The 20914-nt window shown below is 40.0% G+C and overlaps 1 protein-coding gene across 2 annotated transcripts in view; it reads right to left on the bottom strand.

Annotated features, from left to right (window-relative positions):
• Positions 1–20914, bottom strand: part of GNPTAB (N-acetylglucosamine-1-phosphate transferase subunits alpha and beta) — a 97964-nt gene that overhangs the window by 42835 nt on the left and 34215 nt on the right. For both annotated transcript variants that reach the window (XM_087449031.1, XM_004418023.3), the window contains exon 2: positions 8083–8168. Coding sequence is in view for 1 of the 2 variants with exons in the window: in XM_004418023.3 (XP_004418080.1) it covers positions 8083–8168 (86 nt within the window). In the remaining variant the exon portion in view is untranslated. The remainder of the gene's footprint in view (positions 1–8082; positions 8169–20914) is intronic.

Raw genomic sequence — 20914 nt, 5'->3', positions numbered from 1 at the left:
TTACATTCTAGAAAGGTGAAGACAGGAAATAAACCAAATAAATAAAGTCAGACGACATTAAATGTTATGAAGAAAATAAAGCAGAAAGTGAGGATGCCAAGTGTGTCCATGCGGAGATCAGTTTTACATAGGGAGATCAGAGATGGTCTCATCGGAAGTCAGCATTTCAGCAAAGATGTAAAGGAAGTGAGGAAGCAAGCCATGTGGGTAACTGGGGGGCAAATGGTCCAGAGAAAGGGAACACCATGTGCAAATGCCCTGAGGCAGACACCCATATGACATGGTCATGGAACTAGAGGCCAGTGTGACAGAGACAATGAAAGCAAAGGAAAGAGCATAAGAAGAAAGGAGGGTCAAAGAGGTACCAGGGGACCCAGAGCTTCATGGGAAAACGAGGAATCACCTCATACTCAGGCATGTGTGATAGCTGAGAAGCTACCAACCCTCCTGTCAAGGTTCAGCCCTGCCTGCAGAATAAAATCTAAACTCCTTCATAATCTGCACCTCATGCTCTAAACACTCTAATTGTGCACCCTTACCCAAACAGGATAAGAATTTGCAGGCTTCTGTGCCTCTGAACATGCTTCTCCCTCTGCCTAGAATATTCTTCCTTGCATTCTTCTTTTAACCACTTCCTCCTTCCCCAATCGCCCTCTTCCCTCACCTCCTACAGAGAGAATGTACTGTTAACATGCAGCTTCACTGTACTTTGTACTCTAAGGAATCCTTAGCACACTGCGTTGTACTACTTTTATCCATGACTATCTTCCACTAGATGGAGTACCTCCAGGGCAGATGTGGTATCATGCATTCTGTGCCCTGCTTCATTAATTATTTCCTCTCTTGCCTATATCTTCAGGCTCTCTCTCCCACTGTAACAGTATGCACAAGATTCCTCATCTAGGTTTTTTCTGCATTTATCTATATCAATGGTTCTGAAACATTAGCAGGCATCAGAGTCACCTGCAGGACTTGGTAAACAGATTGCTAGGCTCCATTCTCAGAGTTTCTGGTTCATTAGGAGTGGGGCCCCAGAATTTGCATTTCTAACAAGTTGCCAAGTAATGCTGACGCTACTGTTCTGGAAACTCACTTTGGGAACTGCTGATTTATATGTATGTTATAGTTCACATTTTTAAGTTTAAAATAAATAAATAAATAAAGCTTTCCCCACTAGAATGCCAGTTCTGTATGAGGTCAATGAGTTCCTCTTGTTCATCACTACATACCTGGGAACAGTGCCTGGTTCATGAGTGGGGTTTAATATATACTTGTTGGCTAAATAACTATTATTAGTTCAATCCCTCAACATATACACATCAGTCTTTTCCATTTAAAAAAATGCCTCACGTTACCCACATGTAAATTATCCACCTCACTCCCAAATTCTCAGGTAGTCTATGCTTAGACTAAAAAAAAATTTTTAAAAACTGCTTAAGTGGGCCAGCCCCGTGGCTTAGCGGTTAAGTGCGCGCGCTCCGCTGCTGGCGGCCCAGGTTCGGATACCGGGCACGCACCAACGCACCGCTTCTCCGGCCATGCTGAGGCCGCGTCCCACCTACAGCAACTTGAAGGATGTGCAACTGTGATGTATAACTATCTACTGGGGCTTTGGGGGGGAAAAAAAGGAGGAGGATTGGCAATAGATGTTAGCTCAGAGCTGGTCTTCCTCAGCAAAAAGAGGAGGATTAGCATGGATGTTAGCTCAGGGCTGATCTTCCTCACACACACACAAAAATAAATAAAAAAATAAAAAAAATAAGTAAATAAATAAATAAATAAATAAATAAAAACTGCTTAAGTGACATTTTAAAAAGAAAAGGTTTTCAAAAAGGGGAAGAAAAAGAATTGCACATTCCAAAGCTTTCCTGTAAAAGTAAGCATCTGCTATTAAAGATTTTTTGATAGAACCAAGAGATATCCATACACATTCAATTAAGGAAAACAATGTTAAGTATATAAATGCATTCATGTCCTGGCTCTTCTAATAAGACTGTATTACACGATCAATTTAACTCTCTGGTGTTAAACTGACGACCCAAAGGAGATCGTGTGATCTGCTCCAGGTCAATGAGTCAGTTGTTTTTCTACTCTTAGACATGGTCACAGTGAGTTCGAGTCTTTCGTTCTAACCACGAGACCACTATCTTAGTTCCCAGATGAGAAGAAAGCCTTTATCTTAGAGCTGAAGACTAAATAAGTCACCTATGACTCAGAACCAAAGCCACGGTGACAGTGACACAACTTTTATTTTAATCAGTTAAGTGACTATAAAGGCATTTAATAGTCCACTTGGTTCTACATTCTATAAAGTAGGTAAGAAAACTTAGAATTTAAATAGTATCTTAGAACCAAAGAGTTAGAAGAGATTTTACACTATATCTAGTAGCTACATTTTAGAGATGACAAAATGGAGCCCCAGACTGACCTAACGCCTCACATCTGGTAGCAATAAATAATTTACATATTCACTCACTACTGACATAGAGAATGGGATTTTTTATTTCACTCAGGGCAAACAACATTAAAAAGACTTGCAGAAAAACTAGCAAAACAATGAAAACTTCCCATAAACATTACAGGATTTTACAATATATTAGAACATGTGATATGTTATATATGATCCATTTACTTGTCATTATCAAAATTTGGCAATTTTGACATATTACTACATAAAAATCAAACTATATTTTAATGAAATTTAAAATTAAGAGGAGAAATATTTAACACATACAAAAAAATTCTTCAGAAAGAGAACAGGAGTGATTAAAACTGCTGACCTCAATATGTGGTTTCCTAAGCTAACTTGCCTTCTAAAGTTTTGAAGCTTCTTCAGGGCAGGGATTTACACAACTGTGCACCATGGGCACCTAGCACAGCATAAGGCACAGCAGGTTGAGTAGGTACTCAATAAATCTCTGAGTAAAAAAAAATATAATCCACTTTGAGCTTAAGAAAATCAGCATTGCGGGCCGGCCCCGTGGCTTAGCGGTTAAGTGCGCGTGCTCTGCTACTGGAGGCCCGGGTTTGGATCCCGGGCGCGCACCGACGCACCGCTTCTCCGGCCATGCTGAGGCCGCGTCCCACATACAGCAACTAGAAGGATGTGCAACTACGACATACAACTATCTACTGGGGCTTTGGGGGGGGGAAAAAAAAGGAGGAGGATTGGCAATAGATGTTAGCTCAGAGCCAGTCTTCCTCAGCAAAAAAAAAAAGGGGAGGATTAGCATGGATGTTAGCTCAGGGCTGATCTTCCTCACAAAAAAAAAAAAATAGAAAATCAGCATTGCTAAAATGAAAATTAGGGAAGTAGGAAAATTATATTTCTTTAAGAATCTGTTAATGTTGGGGCCGGCCCCATGGCTTAGCAGTTAAGTGCCCGTGCTCCGCTACTGGCAGCCCGAGTTTGGATCCCGGGTGCACACCGGCACACCACTTCTCCAGCCATGCTGAGGCAGCGTCCCGCATACAGCAACTAGAAGGATGCGCAACTATGACATGCAACTATCTACTGGGGCTTTGGGGAAAAAAAGGAGGAGGATTGGCAATAGATGTTAGCTCAGAACCGGTCTTCCTCAGCAAAAAGAAGAGGATTAGCATGGATGTTAGCTCAGGGCTGATCTTCCTCACCAAAAAAAAAAAAAAAAAAAAAAAGAATCTGTTAATGCAGTAGAACTCAAAGTGTGGTCACCGGACCAGCAGTTTCAGTATCACCAGTCAACTTGTTGGAAATGAAAATTCTCTGAACCCCTCTGAGACCCACAGACTCAGACCACTCTGGGGGTGGGGAGAAACAGTATTTTCTCAAGCCCTCCATGGGATTCTGCTGCACATTCATTTGAGAACTGCTACAGTAAGGAAACAGTTCTCAAACTTTTTGGTCTCTGAACACTTCACTCTCTTAAACATTACTAAGGACCCCAAAAAACTTTTGTTTATAAGTTATAACTATCCACATTTGCTATATTCGAAAATAAAACAGACATTTAACAATATTTAATTCATTTTAAAACAAAAATAAAGGCCTTCACATGAATACTTTTTTTAATGAAAATAATATTTTCCAAAACAACAAAAAAATGTAGTGAGAAGAGAGGCATTGTTTTACATTTCTGCAAATCTCTTTAATGACATAGTAGAAGAAAGCAAGCATCTCACATCTTCTGTATTCAATCTGTTCCCATATATGGTTTTGGTTGTAGTGTACGAGGAAAACCAGGCTCACAAGAGATATGTAGTTGGAAAGGGGAGGAGCCTTTAATAGCCTTTTCAAATAATAGTGGATATTCTTCTTTGATTCTACACCAAAATAAGTGGTAATTTCTTAAAAATTAGTTGCAATGTGGAATCTGAAACCACATTAATGAACTTTCTGTGCTTTTACATTAAAATCCATTGGTCTTTCTTGCTGTGAATGGCTCTTTTACCTATGTAAGATTCTGTAACATTAAGGTATTGGTTATCTGGAAAATAACAGCTTACTGAGTTACAGAGAGCTGCGAAATGGTGACACATTTCCTTAATATTCTTATATAACATTGTGGGAGATCAAAATTTGGCCACCCTGAAATATGTCTCTTTACCTTATTTTCTCTGATGGACATTCGACCTCCCCCACTAACTGCCTAAAGGAATTTAACTCTGGGTATGGACAGACTGGCAGGGTCCTCACTAAGCCCATTCTTTTCAAAGTTCTGTTTACCAAATATTTACATTTGTTAAGGTATCTCCCTCTGTGTGCTGGGAGGCGGGGGTGGGGTGGATGGGGGGCGTGGGATGGCCTTGTCTCTGGAAACTCTTATCAGTACGGAAGAAGACTTAAATGTACATATTCTTGATTACTATAATTCCTGTCTCTCCGGCCACATTATCTATAAGTGGCTCTGCAAAGCATTCTCTGACAAACATTTACATTTCCCTCTCCATGTAAATTGTCTTCTTCCCCTCTGAAATCCCAAAACACCACCCACCCCCAACATCTTCCTTTGTCTTTAGCTGAAGATAGTATTTAAGACAACAATCTCTGCCATTGTGTTGAGAAACTCAGTGTCCCTGGTTTCTCCCATGTATACATGTTATTAAACTTGGTATTATATTTCCTGCTAACCTGTCTTGTTAATTATTTGGCTAGCCATAAGAACCTTAAGAGAAAGGGCAGAGGCGGATTCTCCCTCTTCCCGCACACATTAACGAACGTGACTTTTTGCATAATGCCATAAATCTAATCAGAGAAATCTTTACAATATTGTGAAGCTGTTTAAGCTCCCAGTGGTGGAAACAAGTTTTCTAAAATTCTGATTTTCACTTGAAAGCTCAAATTTTATCATTGGCAACAAATACTATTATTTGTTTTCCTTTAAGGAACAGGATCGCTTTGTTCACTGTCAAGAAAATGCCTGCCGGGCCGGCCCGGTGGCGCATGCAGTTAAGTGCGCACGCTCCGCTGCGGTGGCCTGGGGTTTGCCGGTTCGGATCCCAGGCGCGCACCAACGCACTGCTTGTCAAGCCATGCTGTGGTGGCATCCCATATAAAGTGGAGAAAGATGGACATGGATGTTAGCCCAGGGCTAGTCTTCCTCAGCAAAAAAAAAAGAAAATGCCTGCCAATACATGGAAGATAAACCAATACACGAACAGATACAACTGTTTGGTGGTTACCAGGGGCTAGGGGGGTGGGGGGTGGAGGGATGCACTTATATGGTGACTGATAAACAATAATGTACAACAAAAATTTCACAATAAGAAAATGCCTACCAAATAACTAAGTCTGAGTAATCACACTGCCATCTGTCCTTTCAAGTTCTAACAATGGTGCTCCACAAAACAGAACAGCTAGCTCAGGCTGCAAGTGAAACAATCACAAGAGCTTTTCCTCAAGACAATCCCCATGCAGTCAGGTGCTTTATGGGTGCTTACCTTTTCATCCACAGAACATTAAAAAGATGTATACTCAAAGGGTCAAGATATAATCAAATTAATAATTTTTACTGCTCATCATGAACATTTTTAAGGGAAACTAGGTTTTTCTTCCTCCCCTGCAAATATGTGGTGGTGAAGAATACAACGATTCATGCTAAGGTGTACCAATTTTACCCACCACTGCTTTTACATCATCAGTGCAAATGTCAACAGTAAAAAAGGCAAATAAGGGCCACCCCGGTGGCCTAGTGGTTAAGTTCGTGTGCTCACTTCGGCAGCCGGGGGTTCACGGGTTCAGATCCCAGGCATGGACCTATGCACCCCTCATCAAGCCATGCTCTGGCGGCGTCCCATATACAAAGCATAGGAATTGGCACAGATGTTAGCTCAGGGACCATCTTCCGCAAGCAAAAAAAAAAAAAAAGAGGAAGATTGGCAACAGATGTTAGCCCAGGACCAATCTTCCTCACCAAAAAAAAGGCAAATAACACCTTAGTATTGTGATAAGAATAGTTCTGATTTCACAGACCCCAGGGTCTTTGAAAACTGTTTTAAGAGATTCTAAGAGAAAGATCCAGAGTTTCCCTACTTCTCTAGCTCCTTGCTTACAAGCTCTCTCTCCTACTAGAGCATAAAATTCTTTACAGCAGATAATCATACCTCAGTGTCTAAAATAGAGTAAGGCTCAAAGATTCAATCTTCTTTGAAAAAGCAAATTCAGGGATTCATTCATACGCGGGGCACTTTAAGGACCAAAGCAAAGAGTAAAGCTTTAGGTCAACTCAAGGAATCCCAAAGCCCTTCTTCACTGCATACACCTAATTAGCACAGTTATTTTAAAAACTACTTATTTAATAGAAACCACACAGGCACTCATAACGAGTGAACGGAGGGACAAAGAAGTGCTTCTAAGTGGGGGACAAGGGCTCCAGAGGAATTGGTGGTACAGTCTAGAGGTTCTCACAACACTGTCAAGGTGCGCCAATTGACACCAATTATTGCTTGTAGTTTCATTAGGTTTTCTGATTCAGGGAGAGTAAAGGGAAGGATTTATGGGACCTCTCCTCAGGGAAAAATGGACAGTCCGGATCAAGACAGGTTTCCAGTTATGGCCTCTGACATTTAGACCAAGGTCTTTTGTGAGGTTAACTACCTTGTTAGCTACCCCACATTTGCTTTGGTCACCTCCTGCTCCTTGCCCTGTAGTGATAAGCTGTGTGCCATTACAATGGAAAGAAGAGTCAATAGATACTGTACAAAGTGAATAAATCAAAAAGGAGAGAATTCTTGTTTATTTTTGAAAGTTAGAATGATGATCACCAGAAGAATCCAAAACAAAAATTCATTAACAGTGGTTCCTCTGGGTCAGGGGAAATTCAGAATGGAACAGAGATAGGCTTTATTTTTATTTTTACATATTGCTTGAAATGTTTTCAACCACACACATATATTGCTTTTATGATATAAAACAATATAAGTAGTTTTATAGACAAAAACCAAAAAGAGCCTGTGTGATTCATTTTAGCTGTAGGAAGGAAAGGAAGATGCTGGAAAAGATTGCTTCCACTCTGAGGTCTGTCTTGTGAGGGGAAAAAAAATCTCCAAGGAAAAGAAAGGTTGAAGGCAGTATTCAAGAGTGGCTGCACCAAGAAGCTTGGCCTTAAGGAGAAAAAGACCCAATCTGTGAGGTTGTTTGCTCCTCCTCACAGTGAGGCAGCAAGATATGGTGACCACAGGGGCAGGTGGTGGTCCTGTTCTGGTGGCTACCATGGGAATGGCCTGGCTAACAGAGTGAAGTCAACAGAAGAATACTGACCAGGGCTCAGAACTGGCTGTAGAGTAGCGTCCTGGTTTCCTTATCCTACAGAGGGATGGAATTACCTTTATCTCACAGAACTGGGGCAAGAATAAAATGAGATCATGTAACTTAAAGTACTCAATAAACTGCAAGGCAGGATTACTCTTAGGGAACCAGATTTTTCTTCCGTAAAACGTGAGGATAGGCTACAAGGTTCCTTCAGATGGGCGTGGCCTTAAACAAGTTAAACCATATCTACAATTTGGAAAGACCCCTTCAAATGTCATATTTAAAGCATAGGTTATTTCATGACTCATCATTTAAATCCAAATAAGCTACTCTCCAAATGTGACTCTTCTCACCGATTCTGAAAGGACTTTCCAGCAATATTGTCTCTGTAGGAATCAAATAAAACGTGGTATTGATCCCGGCTCCATTCCAGAACCACCTAGGAAAAAAAATAAAAGAAAAAGAAACAATGTTTTCTTTGGATCAAATACTAAGAGTATATGATTTTCATTTCATTTCTTTTTAATTTCATTAAGAATTGCTAAAGGAGCAGGTTAAGCAATGAAAATTCATCCATTCACTCAGTGCCTGCCACATACACAGACACTGTACTCAATCCAGATGAACAAGCTACAATATAAGGATAGTTATATAGATATATAAATAAAAGCTATAGTTCCTGGCCTGTGGAAGGAGGAGGGAAATCAAAAAGATTTAAAAGGATGCAATATGAGAATTGGGTCTTGGAGAACGAGTTCACCAGGTAGGAAGAAAGAGACAGGGCCAGAAGAGCATGCTCAAAGGTTGAGAAGCAGCAAGGGCGAGTTATTTGAGAGCAACTGTGTAGTTGGCTTTGGTTGGAGCACAGACAGTAATGACTGGAGAGTAATGGGGCTGCGAAAGGAAGCTGGGCCCTCTGTGATGTGCCTTGTATGCCATGGGAAGTGGGGGCACTGAAGGATTTTAAGGCAGCTACATGATGTATCCAAAACTTGGGAAAGACTCTTCTCACAGCACAGAAGAACACAAGCTAAAACAGAAGAGACTGACACGATATGGGGAATGATGACCTTACTACCTGCTGTCCAGCTGACGATCTTGGTAAATATTTCAGGAGAAAATGGAAGGCTTTAGATAGAAGATCCCTCATGTCTGCATCCCAAATCTATAAACCTACCCACACATACGCCCCATTTTCTTCTTCACTCCCTTTACTATGGAGGAAGTGTCCCTTCTTGCAAACATCCCATCTTTGTCCATTTGCTCTGGATCTCATCAACTCATCTTCTCAAGACCTTGCCTCCTTTCTCTTTTCCTCTGAATACGATTATTCCCATCAGCATATAAACATATTCCAGTATCTCAGGAAAACCTTCCCGTCACTCCACACCCCCCTCCAGCTAGTCCCTCTACTCTAAATTCTCTGTCCCTTTCAAGTACAAATATCTTTACAGAGTCACCTCCCACTCCAATATCACTTCTGCCCTCACCATTTCAGTGGACTAACCAAGGCCTTCATGTTGTCATATCCAGTGACGCTTTCCTGATCTCTCCCTTACTCAATTGGTAGCGGTTGTCCAGTTCCTCCTTGTTGAACCACTTTCTTGGTTTTCCTCCCATTACTCTGGGTGACTCCTTTTCAGTATCCTTTGCCAGGTCATCCTCTTCTATCTGGCCTTTAACTGTGTCCTTTCATTCTATTCCTCTTCCTGGAATGCCCTCCTTACTGCCAAGGCTTCTTCCAGCTTCCTCTTCCACAAACCCTAGGATGTTTGTGGAATGTAGCCCTGCTACATTCAGATGGCTCTGGGAGCCCCAGTCACTTAGATTTCATTCCAGCCAGCAGAAAGGAGAGAAAGGAAAAGATATGCCCCTCCTTTAGGAGACTTCTTGGAAGCTGCACCTAGCACTTCTGTTTCCACTTGCCAGAACATGGTCACGTGATATCTGCCTACAGGGAAGTCTCACGGACCTATGTGCCCAGCTGCAATTACTCATTTCCTTCTGTAGCATTTAGGTTTTTCAAGATCTGGCCTCTGCTTACCTTTACAACCTCACTTCACTGGATACTTCATAAGTACTGCAAATTCAACTAAAAATTCTCCCACTCAGTGCACTGATTTAAAAACAATTGATTTTAAAATGTATTGATTTAAAAACTGAGGATCTAATGTGCCTTGTACTAGGTTTACAAAGAGAAATAAGCTAAGTTCCCTGATCTTCCAGGAACTATAGCTGATTATTTTTAATAGAGAATTTTACTGCCAGCTACATCTGCACTGAAGAAGGAGCACTTGACGCTTTCTAGGAAGATGTCAACAAGACTTCCCTGAAGAAGCAGTGCTAGCAGTCTTAAAGTATGAACAGGAGTCTGCTGGCAGTTCAGCTGGGGAACAGGGGGTGTGTTAGAGGGAATTTCTACCAGACTGGATGGGGGAGTGAAGAAGAGGAAGAAAATCAAGGAAGATTGATAGGTTTTTCCGTATTTCTAGTATGAGTGACTAACAGACAGTGGGGCCACTTACTGACAGAGGAGGAACAGGTGTAGTGGGGATGAGAGCTGGTGGGAGGCAAGGGTTCCATGTGAGCCATGGTGCATTTGAGGTTGCACGTGCATACAACTGGCCTCTCCAACTGACTTGCAAATTCCAACAGGAGGGGGAATGAACTACACCTTTCGTATCTCACACAGCACCAAACCCAATGGCAGGCACACAGCTATAAAATGCTATCTACTTAATAATATAATCGTAATGATTTGTATCAACTTATTGAGCTCAAACAGAAGTGCTTCTCCATCAATATCCCTGTGTAGTTTGTAAAAGGACAACCAGTGTATCTATTATTTTTGTAAAACAAACCACAAAAAATAAAGCGCAATATCTCTGTTCTTGGCTGCCGGGGTTACCCAGAGGTGGAGAGAAAACATCAGAGAGGGCACACTTGACAAATGGCTGAGAAACGCCGATGTGCTGTATGTTGACAGAAAACACAACGTCCCTTCTTTCATGAGATAAAGTAATCTCACCATCTCCAAACCACTTCGATGTATTAGAAAGAACAACAGCAGCAAAGTGTCCTTATCTAAGACATTTAAGAACATTCCTACTAGTCAGAGTTTTGCACGCTTAGATCTCAGGGGAGGTAGCAGAAATGCAGGGTTATGACTCTGGGAATGCAGGTTTTCATCCAGCTCTGTCACTTGACCTTGAACAAGTTATTTAGTCTCTTTGGGCTATTTCTTCAACTGTAAAATGAAGGAGGTCTGAGCAAATCATCTTTGAAATCCCTTCCAGTCCTAAAAGTATATCACTAAAGGAGGTACAGAGCTGTGTGGCTGACACTGTGTGACTGCCCTGGTTTCTTCCCTGTGCTCACATGTCAACTCCAATAGGACACTGTGTCTCTTCTTGTCTTCAGCCTCCTCTGGGTCTCTTGTCCCTGGTCTTAACCCCATCAACATTTAAACCCCATTCTCTTCCATCATAACCATTTCCTTTTTATGCTTAAGCCCAACTGTCAACAAGACACTATTACGGAAATCTTGCCAAATTCTTTTTTAAGAGAATGAGTAATGTGCTAAATGAGAGATCAAAAAGGAGCCTTGCAAATCCAATAAAATTCTTCTAAGGGTCAGTATCAAATCATTTTCTTAATACTATCAAGGATGGAAAACAAGAGAAATTTGAATGGGCAATTATCAAATTATTTATTTTGGGGTAAACTATAAAAATATAAATACCTTCCAAACAACAAAGAAGCCAAAAAAGACTTAAACTTGTAATTAGATCTTGTTTTCAGCCATTATTAGCAATAAACAAAAGACCAGAGGAAAAGGGTAGAGAAATACTAACTGCTGTAAAATCAGGTCTCTTTTCCTCCACAAATCCCTCCCATATTCTTTAGCCCAATCTGGGTTGCTTCCTTCTCAGAACTCCGAGTAACTTTTCTCTCTATCACTGACATGGAAATCAATTACCAGCTGCCTTGTAACATTTCTTGCCTTGTTGGCTTTTTTATTGTTATTCACCTTTCCCCCCATGTTAGCATCTTGTCAGACCAATCAAGTTACAAACCGCTTGAGGGTAGAGAACTTCTTACAATTCCATTTATTATCAACTTGCACCCAGCACAATTCATTATATACTATCTTCTTCTTCCTAATAAATATTATCTGGTTACAGCAGGAGTGACATAAGACTGGATTTGGGAATTTGGAACACCCCCTGGAAGAACCTCCCAGTTCTCCTCCTTAGCAGCTGTGTAACCTTGGGGAAGTTACAAATGTTCAGGCCTCAATTCCTCTACTATGAACTAAATACTAAATCTCTTTCATCAGTTTGTTGTGTTGCTGCAGTGAGTGGGTGATTCTCACATGATCTAGGTGGATAAAGGGTATGAGGAGCGTGCTGGGCATACTAGAAGTCATGGGTGAACAAAGCATATCTTCCGGAACCATCATTTTCATAATGGCAAGACATTTAAAACATTATATTGGTAGGAATGCAAGTTTTTTAAGGAGAAAAATGGAAAATTGATGTGATTTTTACAGATACAATGTTGGCCTTCAAAAAATTTCCTACTTGCAATTTTGAGCTATTCCTCCCCCACACACGCCTCCTCTCTACATTATTCTCCTCAGAATATTTACTTTTCTCTGCTACTAAGGGTAGTTTGTTGGTAAAATTTAAGACACAATGAACAAAGATTTATTTTTAATTTATTATTCATTTATTAAACTATTAAAATACTAAATGAGCTCTGAAATACTATATAAACAACATATTAATAAAGAACTGTAAAAATCATCTACAGGTAGTTTATTCTACTACTTAAAAATGTTTATTACTTTTAATAAAGACTCCATTTTAATAATCATGGCATTCAAGATGAATTGTTGGCCAGATTTTACAAAATGGCAGCCAAAGTCTGTCTTAACGTGCTGATCACAGAGGAGAAGGGGCGCGTCCACACATTTACCAAGCACCATCATGCCAGGCACTCCTCCCCGGTGAATCACCGTAACAGGTACCAACTGTGAGGCAGGTCCAACAATGGTTCATTTTCCATAGAGAAGCTCCAGGCCACGCAGCAGTGTGTGACGGCTGAGATTTGAATCGACCCAACTCCAGAGGCCATGTTCCCATTTAGCTTCGCGCAGGCTCTCTCAGCTTCTCTAGGCCGCCGCCTCTGATGCTTTATTTACACAGAGCTAGCTCTGTCAAATACACATTTATGAATGTGGTGATTCAACCAGTTCTGAAACTGGTATGTTTATCATCCTTAATTCAATGATCCAGAACTATTTGCCTGGCATGTTTATAAATACAAGTCACATAATTTGTATTTTTCCTCAGTATTTTCAGACTGTCTAATAGTCTAATTGGTTTGTGCACACAAATGCTAAACTTTTCAGATAAACTTTTTAAAATTATAAAACCAGTATATACTTTCGTTGAAGATTTTTATGATCCCAGAACAGGATCAAACACATGCCTGTGGTAGAATAGCAGTGAGTGAGATACAAGCCCCACAATCCTTTGTATCAGAGAAATTCCCCAGTTATGGAAAGGAGGAAGGTAATTATTAAGAAGAGGACTGGTATAGGTGCAAAGATCATAAGATTTACAGTCAGAAGACAGGAGTTTAAATCTGGCACTTATCAATAATAAAATCTAGGGTACTTCTCTATTCTCAATTTCTTCTTTTGTAGAACGATGATATTAATACCACCTATTTCACAAGATTGTTTTCATGAGCAAATGAGATGTACAAATCATAAAGGGCTGTACAATAATACATGCAAACTGTTCACATGTCTCTTAAAGACAGCATTTACAGTGCTGCAATACAATTTACCTTTTTAAATATCTGTCTACACCTCTGTGAGCAACTCAAGGCCAGGAACTTGAGCTCTTTCTTATATTTATTCCCAGAACCTTTCACAGTGCCTGGCACAAAATTAATAAACATTCTAGAATGAATGAATATGGCTACTAATTTTACAAGGCAAACATCTTGGAATGATACCAGCTCAAGACAAGGTCGACATGAGGGAAGCCATACTGTAGAAAAGAAGCCCTACTATAACTTTGAATGACCTCTGTCAAACTAACCCAGCTGGATACGCACCCTCCAGGAGATCTAACTGCTCTGTAAATTTTACGACCCCTGCTTATGCACGTACCTCCCAGCTGCGATAAGATGATAACGTTGTTCCTTTGAGTTCCTTAGGAATGTGATGACCCCCGAACAGAGTCTATGCTGACAGCCATCATCAATGAAAACTGAAAGATCTGGTGTGGCGACTCCCAGTCTGTAACACCATAAGGTCAACATTCCTATCCCCCTCCCCTATAACCCACTGGCCTATATAACTGCTGTAAGATTTCATGCCCCCTTACAATGGTTCTTTCAGACATTAGTCGGCCATCTTCCTTCTTGCTAGCAAGCTGTAATAAAAAGTTCTTTCTCTCCTATCCCTTGCCTCTTGACTATCGGGCATGTCTTGCAGCAGGCAGACAAACCCCCTTTTTGGGCGGTAACAGGAACAGCTTACGACTCCATGGTTTCCCTCCAGAACTTTCTGGTTTCAGATCCATTCCCAGATAGTCAAGGTCAAGGCTAAAGACTAGAGGTATAAAAAGACAATAGCAGGCCTAGGCACACAAGGATATAAAACTCTCGGGGGCCGGTCCAGTGGCACAAGCAGTTAAGTTCACACGCTCCCCTGCGGCGGCCCGGGGTTTGCCGGTTCGGATCCTAGGCGCGCACCAACGCACTGCTTGGCAGCCATGCTGTGGCGGCATCCCATATAAAGTGGAGGAAGATGGGCACGGATGTTAGCCCAGGGCCAGTCTTCCTCAGCAAGAAAAAAGAGGAGAATTGGCAAATGTTAGCACAGGGCTGATCTCCTCACCAAAAAAAAAAAAAAAAAAAAAAAAAAAAAAAGGATATAAAACTCTCTCTGTAAAAGCACATGTCCCTTTCTCAATTTTTCAAGTGTCAAAGTGCGACATGCTACCCTGTAAAACTTAAATGTCGGGGCTCTCCAACCTCAAGCAGTAAGAACTCTAAGTAACACTGACAGAGCTTTTCATACATTGATAATCCCATCACAAGTTTATAATATTGCTAGATTATAACAGGTTCTTCAAAGTTTCTGAAAACGAAATCTCTTTTGCATTAAGAGGCACTACAAGAGGCCGGCCCAGTGGCGCAAGCAGTTAAGTGCGCGTGCTCTGCTTTGGTGGCACAGGGTTCACAGGTTTGGATCCCAGGTGCGCACCAGCGCACTGCCTGTCAAGCCATGCTGTGGCAGCGTCACATATAAAGTGGAGGAAGATGGGCATGGATGTTAGCCCAGGGCCAGTCTTCCTCAGCCAAAAAAAAAAAAGAGGATTGGCAGTGGATGTTAGCTCAGGGCTGATCTTCCTGACCAAAAAAAAAAAAAAAGATTTCTAAAAAAAAATGAGGCACTACAAGAGAGACCAAGATATCTTAAAGATATTCTAAGCTTTACCTTTTCTACTAACCCTCCTCCTCCTTTGATACCAACCAGGAAGTCAAATCTGCTCATCATCAGCGGCATTTTCTAACCACATTTGATTAAACATGCTCCTTTTCCTGTCTTAGTCCGTTTGGGCTGCTATGACAAAATATTATAGACTGGGTGGCTTATAAACAACAGAAATTTATTTCTCACAGTTCTGGAGACTGGGAAGTCTAAGATCAAGGCGCAGATGTGGTGTCTGGTGAGAGCCCACTTTCTGGTTCACGGAAGGAAGTCTCCTCACAGCCTCCTCACATGGTGGAAGGGATGAGGGAGCTCTCTTCGGTCTCTTTTATGGCACTAATCCCATTCATGAGGGCCTCACCCTCAAGACCTAGTCACCTCCCAAAGGCCCCACCTCCTAATACCATCACACTGGGGATAAGGTTTCAACATAGGAAATCTGAGAGGACGCAAACATTCAGTTACAGTATTTCCAAAAGCAAATGGGTTAAAATAAAAAATTAATCCATTTCATATGAGGAGTTGAATGGTTATTAAAACTGGAGTGACTTCCCCTTTTCACATAAAGGATCCAGATGCGTGACTACTATTTACTCAAACATTAATTAAACTCAAAGACACTTTTCTAGACCGTTTCTACCTTCTTGAATCCTTCACAGAATTAGACACACATCATATATTTGTTGAACATCTTAAGGAGTACAAAATGGAAATCTGAGCTCTGTCCTCAAGGAGTTGACATCCCTATTAAGGACTATCATTTACTTGCATGAAATGATTTAGGAATACTTATTGTTTAGCTTTAAATGAGTACAGATTGAAATAGATTACTATCAGAGAAAAGGAATAATCAAGGATAGGGCTAATCATGACAGCTTAACAAAATCCATCTCCTTTTCCTAGGAGAGAAAGCTGAGATTTTTAAGGAAATAAAGCTGTGGAGAGAAAGGGAGGATTGTTTGTCATTTTTTTGTGGGGGGAAGGGGGTGTGAGGCAAAATAATGAAGAAAAGTGTATTAAAAGGCAGAATTAAGAATGTTAAACCTTTGATGGTACACTTTACTGTAAAAAAGTTACATCTAAAGGAAAAAACAAGAACCTCCTGCAACCACACTTGGATAAAAGGAAAAAAAAAAAAAAACTCTACCCAAGATACTTTCAAAATGTATTCAGACTGACTTGCCGGGTATATGTAGGTTTACTTGTTTTACTGTTCAGAGTTTACAGAATCACAGAATTGTACAGGAAGAACTTTAAATCCATGCCCTATTCTGCAGCCAGTATTTGAGTCCCTGCTATAGCATCCTGGCAAACAGTCACTCTACCTCTGCGTAAAATTTAGACCTGCACTGTCCAAAATGGTATCTACTAGCCACATGTGGTTATTTAAACAAGACTAAATAAAATTAAATAAAAAACTCAGTACCTTAGTCACACTAGCCACATTTCAAGCACTTGACAGCCACATGTAGTTCGTGGCTACTGTATTGGAAAGTTCAGAATTATAGGACATTTCCATCACTGCACAAAGTTCTATTAGACAGTGTTGGGACTATTCAATCCTTAAAGATTAAGTGTCACAAAACACGGCCTGGACCTCAGCCCCAGTTTTGTAATTTTGGACAAGTCACTTAAACCTCTCTAAGTTCCAACTATAAAACCTAAATAATAATACCTTATCCCATAAGGGGTGGTCATGAAAAATCAAGTGAGCTGATACACATCGAAATATTCTGACAACTACAAAGTACTATAGGAAATATAAGGTATTAAGACTATGAAATAACATTAAACTTATTTAGCCCCTCAAGGGGCTCACAGCCTACTAGGGAGACAAAAATGAAAGAAATAATTACAATCTATCATGTGAAAAATATAACCAAAATATGAATAAAAGGGTAGTTGAACCTGGTAAATATTTCTGTTATAGCTATTAAACCAGAAGCCCAAACTAGTCAAATTAAGGTTTCTTTTTTATTTTATTTTGCAACATTTAATTGCCATAAAAAAGTTTAGTGAGGGGCCAGCCCCGTGACGGAGTGGTTAAGTTCTTGCGCTCTGCTTCGGCGGCATGGGGTTCGCGGTTCGGATCCCAGGCACAGACCTACATGCGGTTCATCAAGCCATGCTGTGGAGGGGTCCCACATACAAAATAGAGGAAGACTGGCATGGACGTTACCTCAGGGACAATCTTCCTCAAGCAAAAGGAGGAAGATTGGCAACAGATGTTAGCTCAGGGCCAATCTTCCTCACAAAAAAAAAAAAAAAAAAAGTTTGGGGCCAGCCCCATGGCTTAGTGGTTAAGTGCACGCACTCCATTGCTGGCAGCCCAGGTTCGGATCCCAGGCACGCACCACTTGTCAGGCCATGCTGTGGCAGCGTCCCACATAAAGTGGAGGAAGATGGGCACAGATGTTAGCTCAGGGCCAATCTTCCTCGGCAAAACAGAGGAGGATTGGCATGGATGTTAGCTCAGGGCTGATCTTCCTCACACACAAAAAAAAAGTTTAGTGAAATAAGATGAAATTTTACAGAATATCTGCTTGTATTCTAAGTGCACTTACTGCACTTACCTCTATCAACAAATGAATCTTATCTCATGCTGTTACCTAGATAAAAACATTGTTTAAATATACCAAGAAGAGGACTCTCTTTATGAGTGTGAAATGCAGAAAAGTCATAAATTAGGTAAAAATGTTATATATTTTTAAATAGCTGCAAGGCCATTTTAAAAAAATCACCCCTTTCCTGAGGGGCAATTAGCAATTCATATCAAAGGACCAAAGAAATGTTCTTGTCTTTTGCTCTGATTAATTCCACTTCTAGAAATACATGCCAAGAAAATCATCATAGATGCACCAAAGACTTGTGTATAAATATGATAATGACCATTATTACTTTTAAAAGTAAAACCTGAAAATAGTTTAAAAATTAAACAATAGGTATTGGGTAAATAAATTATGGTACATTCATACAAATACTACAAAACTATTAAAAACAATGTTTTCAAACAATTATTGAAAACTTAGCAACTTAATTTTGTCAGTCAATAAATATCATGTGATACCATTCTAGACTCTGAGAACACAGCAATGGCCAAAGAAGGTGTCTTCCTCTGTGGAGCACACAGACTAGTCAAGTGTTAAAGTGTTTGATATATTATTATGTGAAAAAAGCAACAATCAAATCTATCAGTCTGGAGCATGACGTCAGCAAAATAGCAGAGTAGGCAACTCCAATCTCTCGACCCCCCAGAAACATAAAAAAAACAAGCAGAAACTGCCAGAAGGAGAAGAGACAAATATTGTATGAAATGTCCATTATATAAAATGTCCAGAATAGGCAAATCCATAAAGACAGAAAGTAATTAAAAGCTACCAGAGCCCAAGGGGAGAATGAAGAGTTATTGCTTAATGGTTACAGAGTTTCTGTTTGGGGTGATAAAAAAATCTTGGAAATAGTGGTAATGGTTCACAACAACGTAAATGCAATTAATGCCACTGAGCTGTACACTTAAAAATCATTGAAATGGCAAATTTTATGTTATTTGTGTTTTACCACAAAAATTTAAAAGAGAAGTCAGTCATTAGAATACTCCTCCCAAAAGAGTAACATTATGAACAACTCTATGACCACAGATTTGATAACTTAAATGAAATAGACCAAATTCTTGAAAGACACAATCTACCAAAGCTCAAACAAGGAGAAATAGATAATGTGAATAGGCCTATACCTATTAAAGAATTTTAATCAAAAATTAACAACCTTCTAAAACAGAAAGCACCAGGCCCAGATGGGTTCACAGGTGAATTCTACCCAACATTTAGGGAAGAAATTATACCAATTCTCTACAATCTCTTCCAGAAAACAAGAGCAGAGGGAACACTTCCTAACTCATTCTATGAGGAAAATTACAAATCAATCTCTCTCATGTTATCAAATCAAATCATCAAATCCAACAACGTATAAAAACAATTATATTCCACAACCAAGTGGGATTTCTTCCAGATATGAAGGGCTGGTTCAACATTCAAAAATCAATTAACATAATCCATTGCATCAACAAGCAAAAGACGAAAAATCGTATGATCATATCAACAGACGTAGAAAAAAGCATTTGACAAAATCCAACACCCACTTTTGATTATAATAAAAAAAAAAACACTCAGGAAATTAGGTATAGAGGGAAACTTCCTCAACTTGGTATCTACCAAAAACCTGCAGCTAACATCATACTTAATGGTAAGAAACTTGAAGCTTTCCCACTAAGCTTAGGAACAAGGCAAGGATATCTCCTCTCACTATTGCTTTCAACATCATATTGAAGTCCTAACTAATGCAATAATACAAGAAAAGGAAATAAAGGGTATATAGATTGGGAAGGAAGAAGTAAAACTGTCTTTGTTCACACATGACATGATTGTCTGTGTAGAAAATCCCAAAATATTGACCAAAACAAAATCTCCTGAAACTAATAAACAATTAGTTGCAGGACAGAAGGTTGTAGGACACAAAGTTAATATACAAAAGTCAACTGCTTTCCTATATACCAGCAATGAACTATATGATATTCTGGAAATGGCACAACTATATATACAGTTAAAAAAAAAAAATCGGTCGTTGCCTGGGGGAGGGATGACTTAGGTGGAGCACAGGGCAAGGGCATTTTTATGGTGGTGAAACTATTCTGTATGATACTGTAATGGCATATGACATTATGCATTTGTCAAAATCCATAGAACTAACAACACAAAGAACAAATCCTAATATAATCTATGGTCATTAGTTAATAATGTATCAATATTGGCTCATCAATTATAAAAATGGACCTCAGCCCCAGTTTTGTAATTTTGGACAAGTCACTTAAACCTCTCTAAGTTCCAACTATAAAACCTAAATAATAATACCTTATTATTATATACCACACATTATTATATACCACACCAAATAATAATACCACACTGATACACAATATTAAAAATAGGGGAAATATGCTGGGGGAGGGAGGTACATGGGAACTCTCTGTACTTTCCACGCAATTTTTTTCTGTAAACCTAAAACTGCTCTAAAAAATAAAATCTATTAAAATTATTGTGATGGTTAATTTTATGTGTTAACTTGACTGGGCCTCACAGTGCCCAGATATTTGATCAAACATTTTGGGTGTGCCATTGTGGGTGTTTCCGGATGAAATTAACATTTGAATCAACATACTGGGTAAAGCAGCTTGTTCTCTCTAGTGGGGATGGGCCACATCCAATCAGTTGAAGGCCTAAATAGAACAAAAAGGCTGAGCAAGAGAGAACCTCCTCTGACCTGAGGGCCGTGAGCTGGAACATCCGTTTTTTTCCTGTCTTCGGACTCAAACTGAAACATTGGCTCTTCCTGGGTCTCGAGCCTGCTTACTTTCAGACTAGGACTACGCCATCAGCTTTCCTTGTTCTCAGGCCTTTGGACTCCAACTAGAACTACACCATAGGACCTCCTGGAACTCCCGCCTTGCTGAATGCAGACCTTGGAAACTTGTCAGCCTCCATAATCGTGTGAGCCAATTCCATATGATAAATCTACACACACACACACACACACACACACAAACACATCCTATTGGTTCTGTTTCACTGAAGAACCGTAATGTAATTCTATATTATAATATATATCAACTAAAC

This window comes from Ceratotherium simum, chromosome 25 (assembly GCF_057802395.1).
Source record: "Ceratotherium simum simum isolate JZ-2026a chromosome 25, ASM5780239v1, whole genome shotgun sequence".
Taxonomy (NCBI): Eukaryota; Metazoa; Chordata; class Mammalia; order Perissodactyla; family Rhinocerotidae; genus Ceratotherium; species Ceratotherium simum.
The sequence above is the reverse complement of the archived record's forward strand: the minus strand, read 5'-3'. Positions and strand labels throughout refer to the sequence as shown.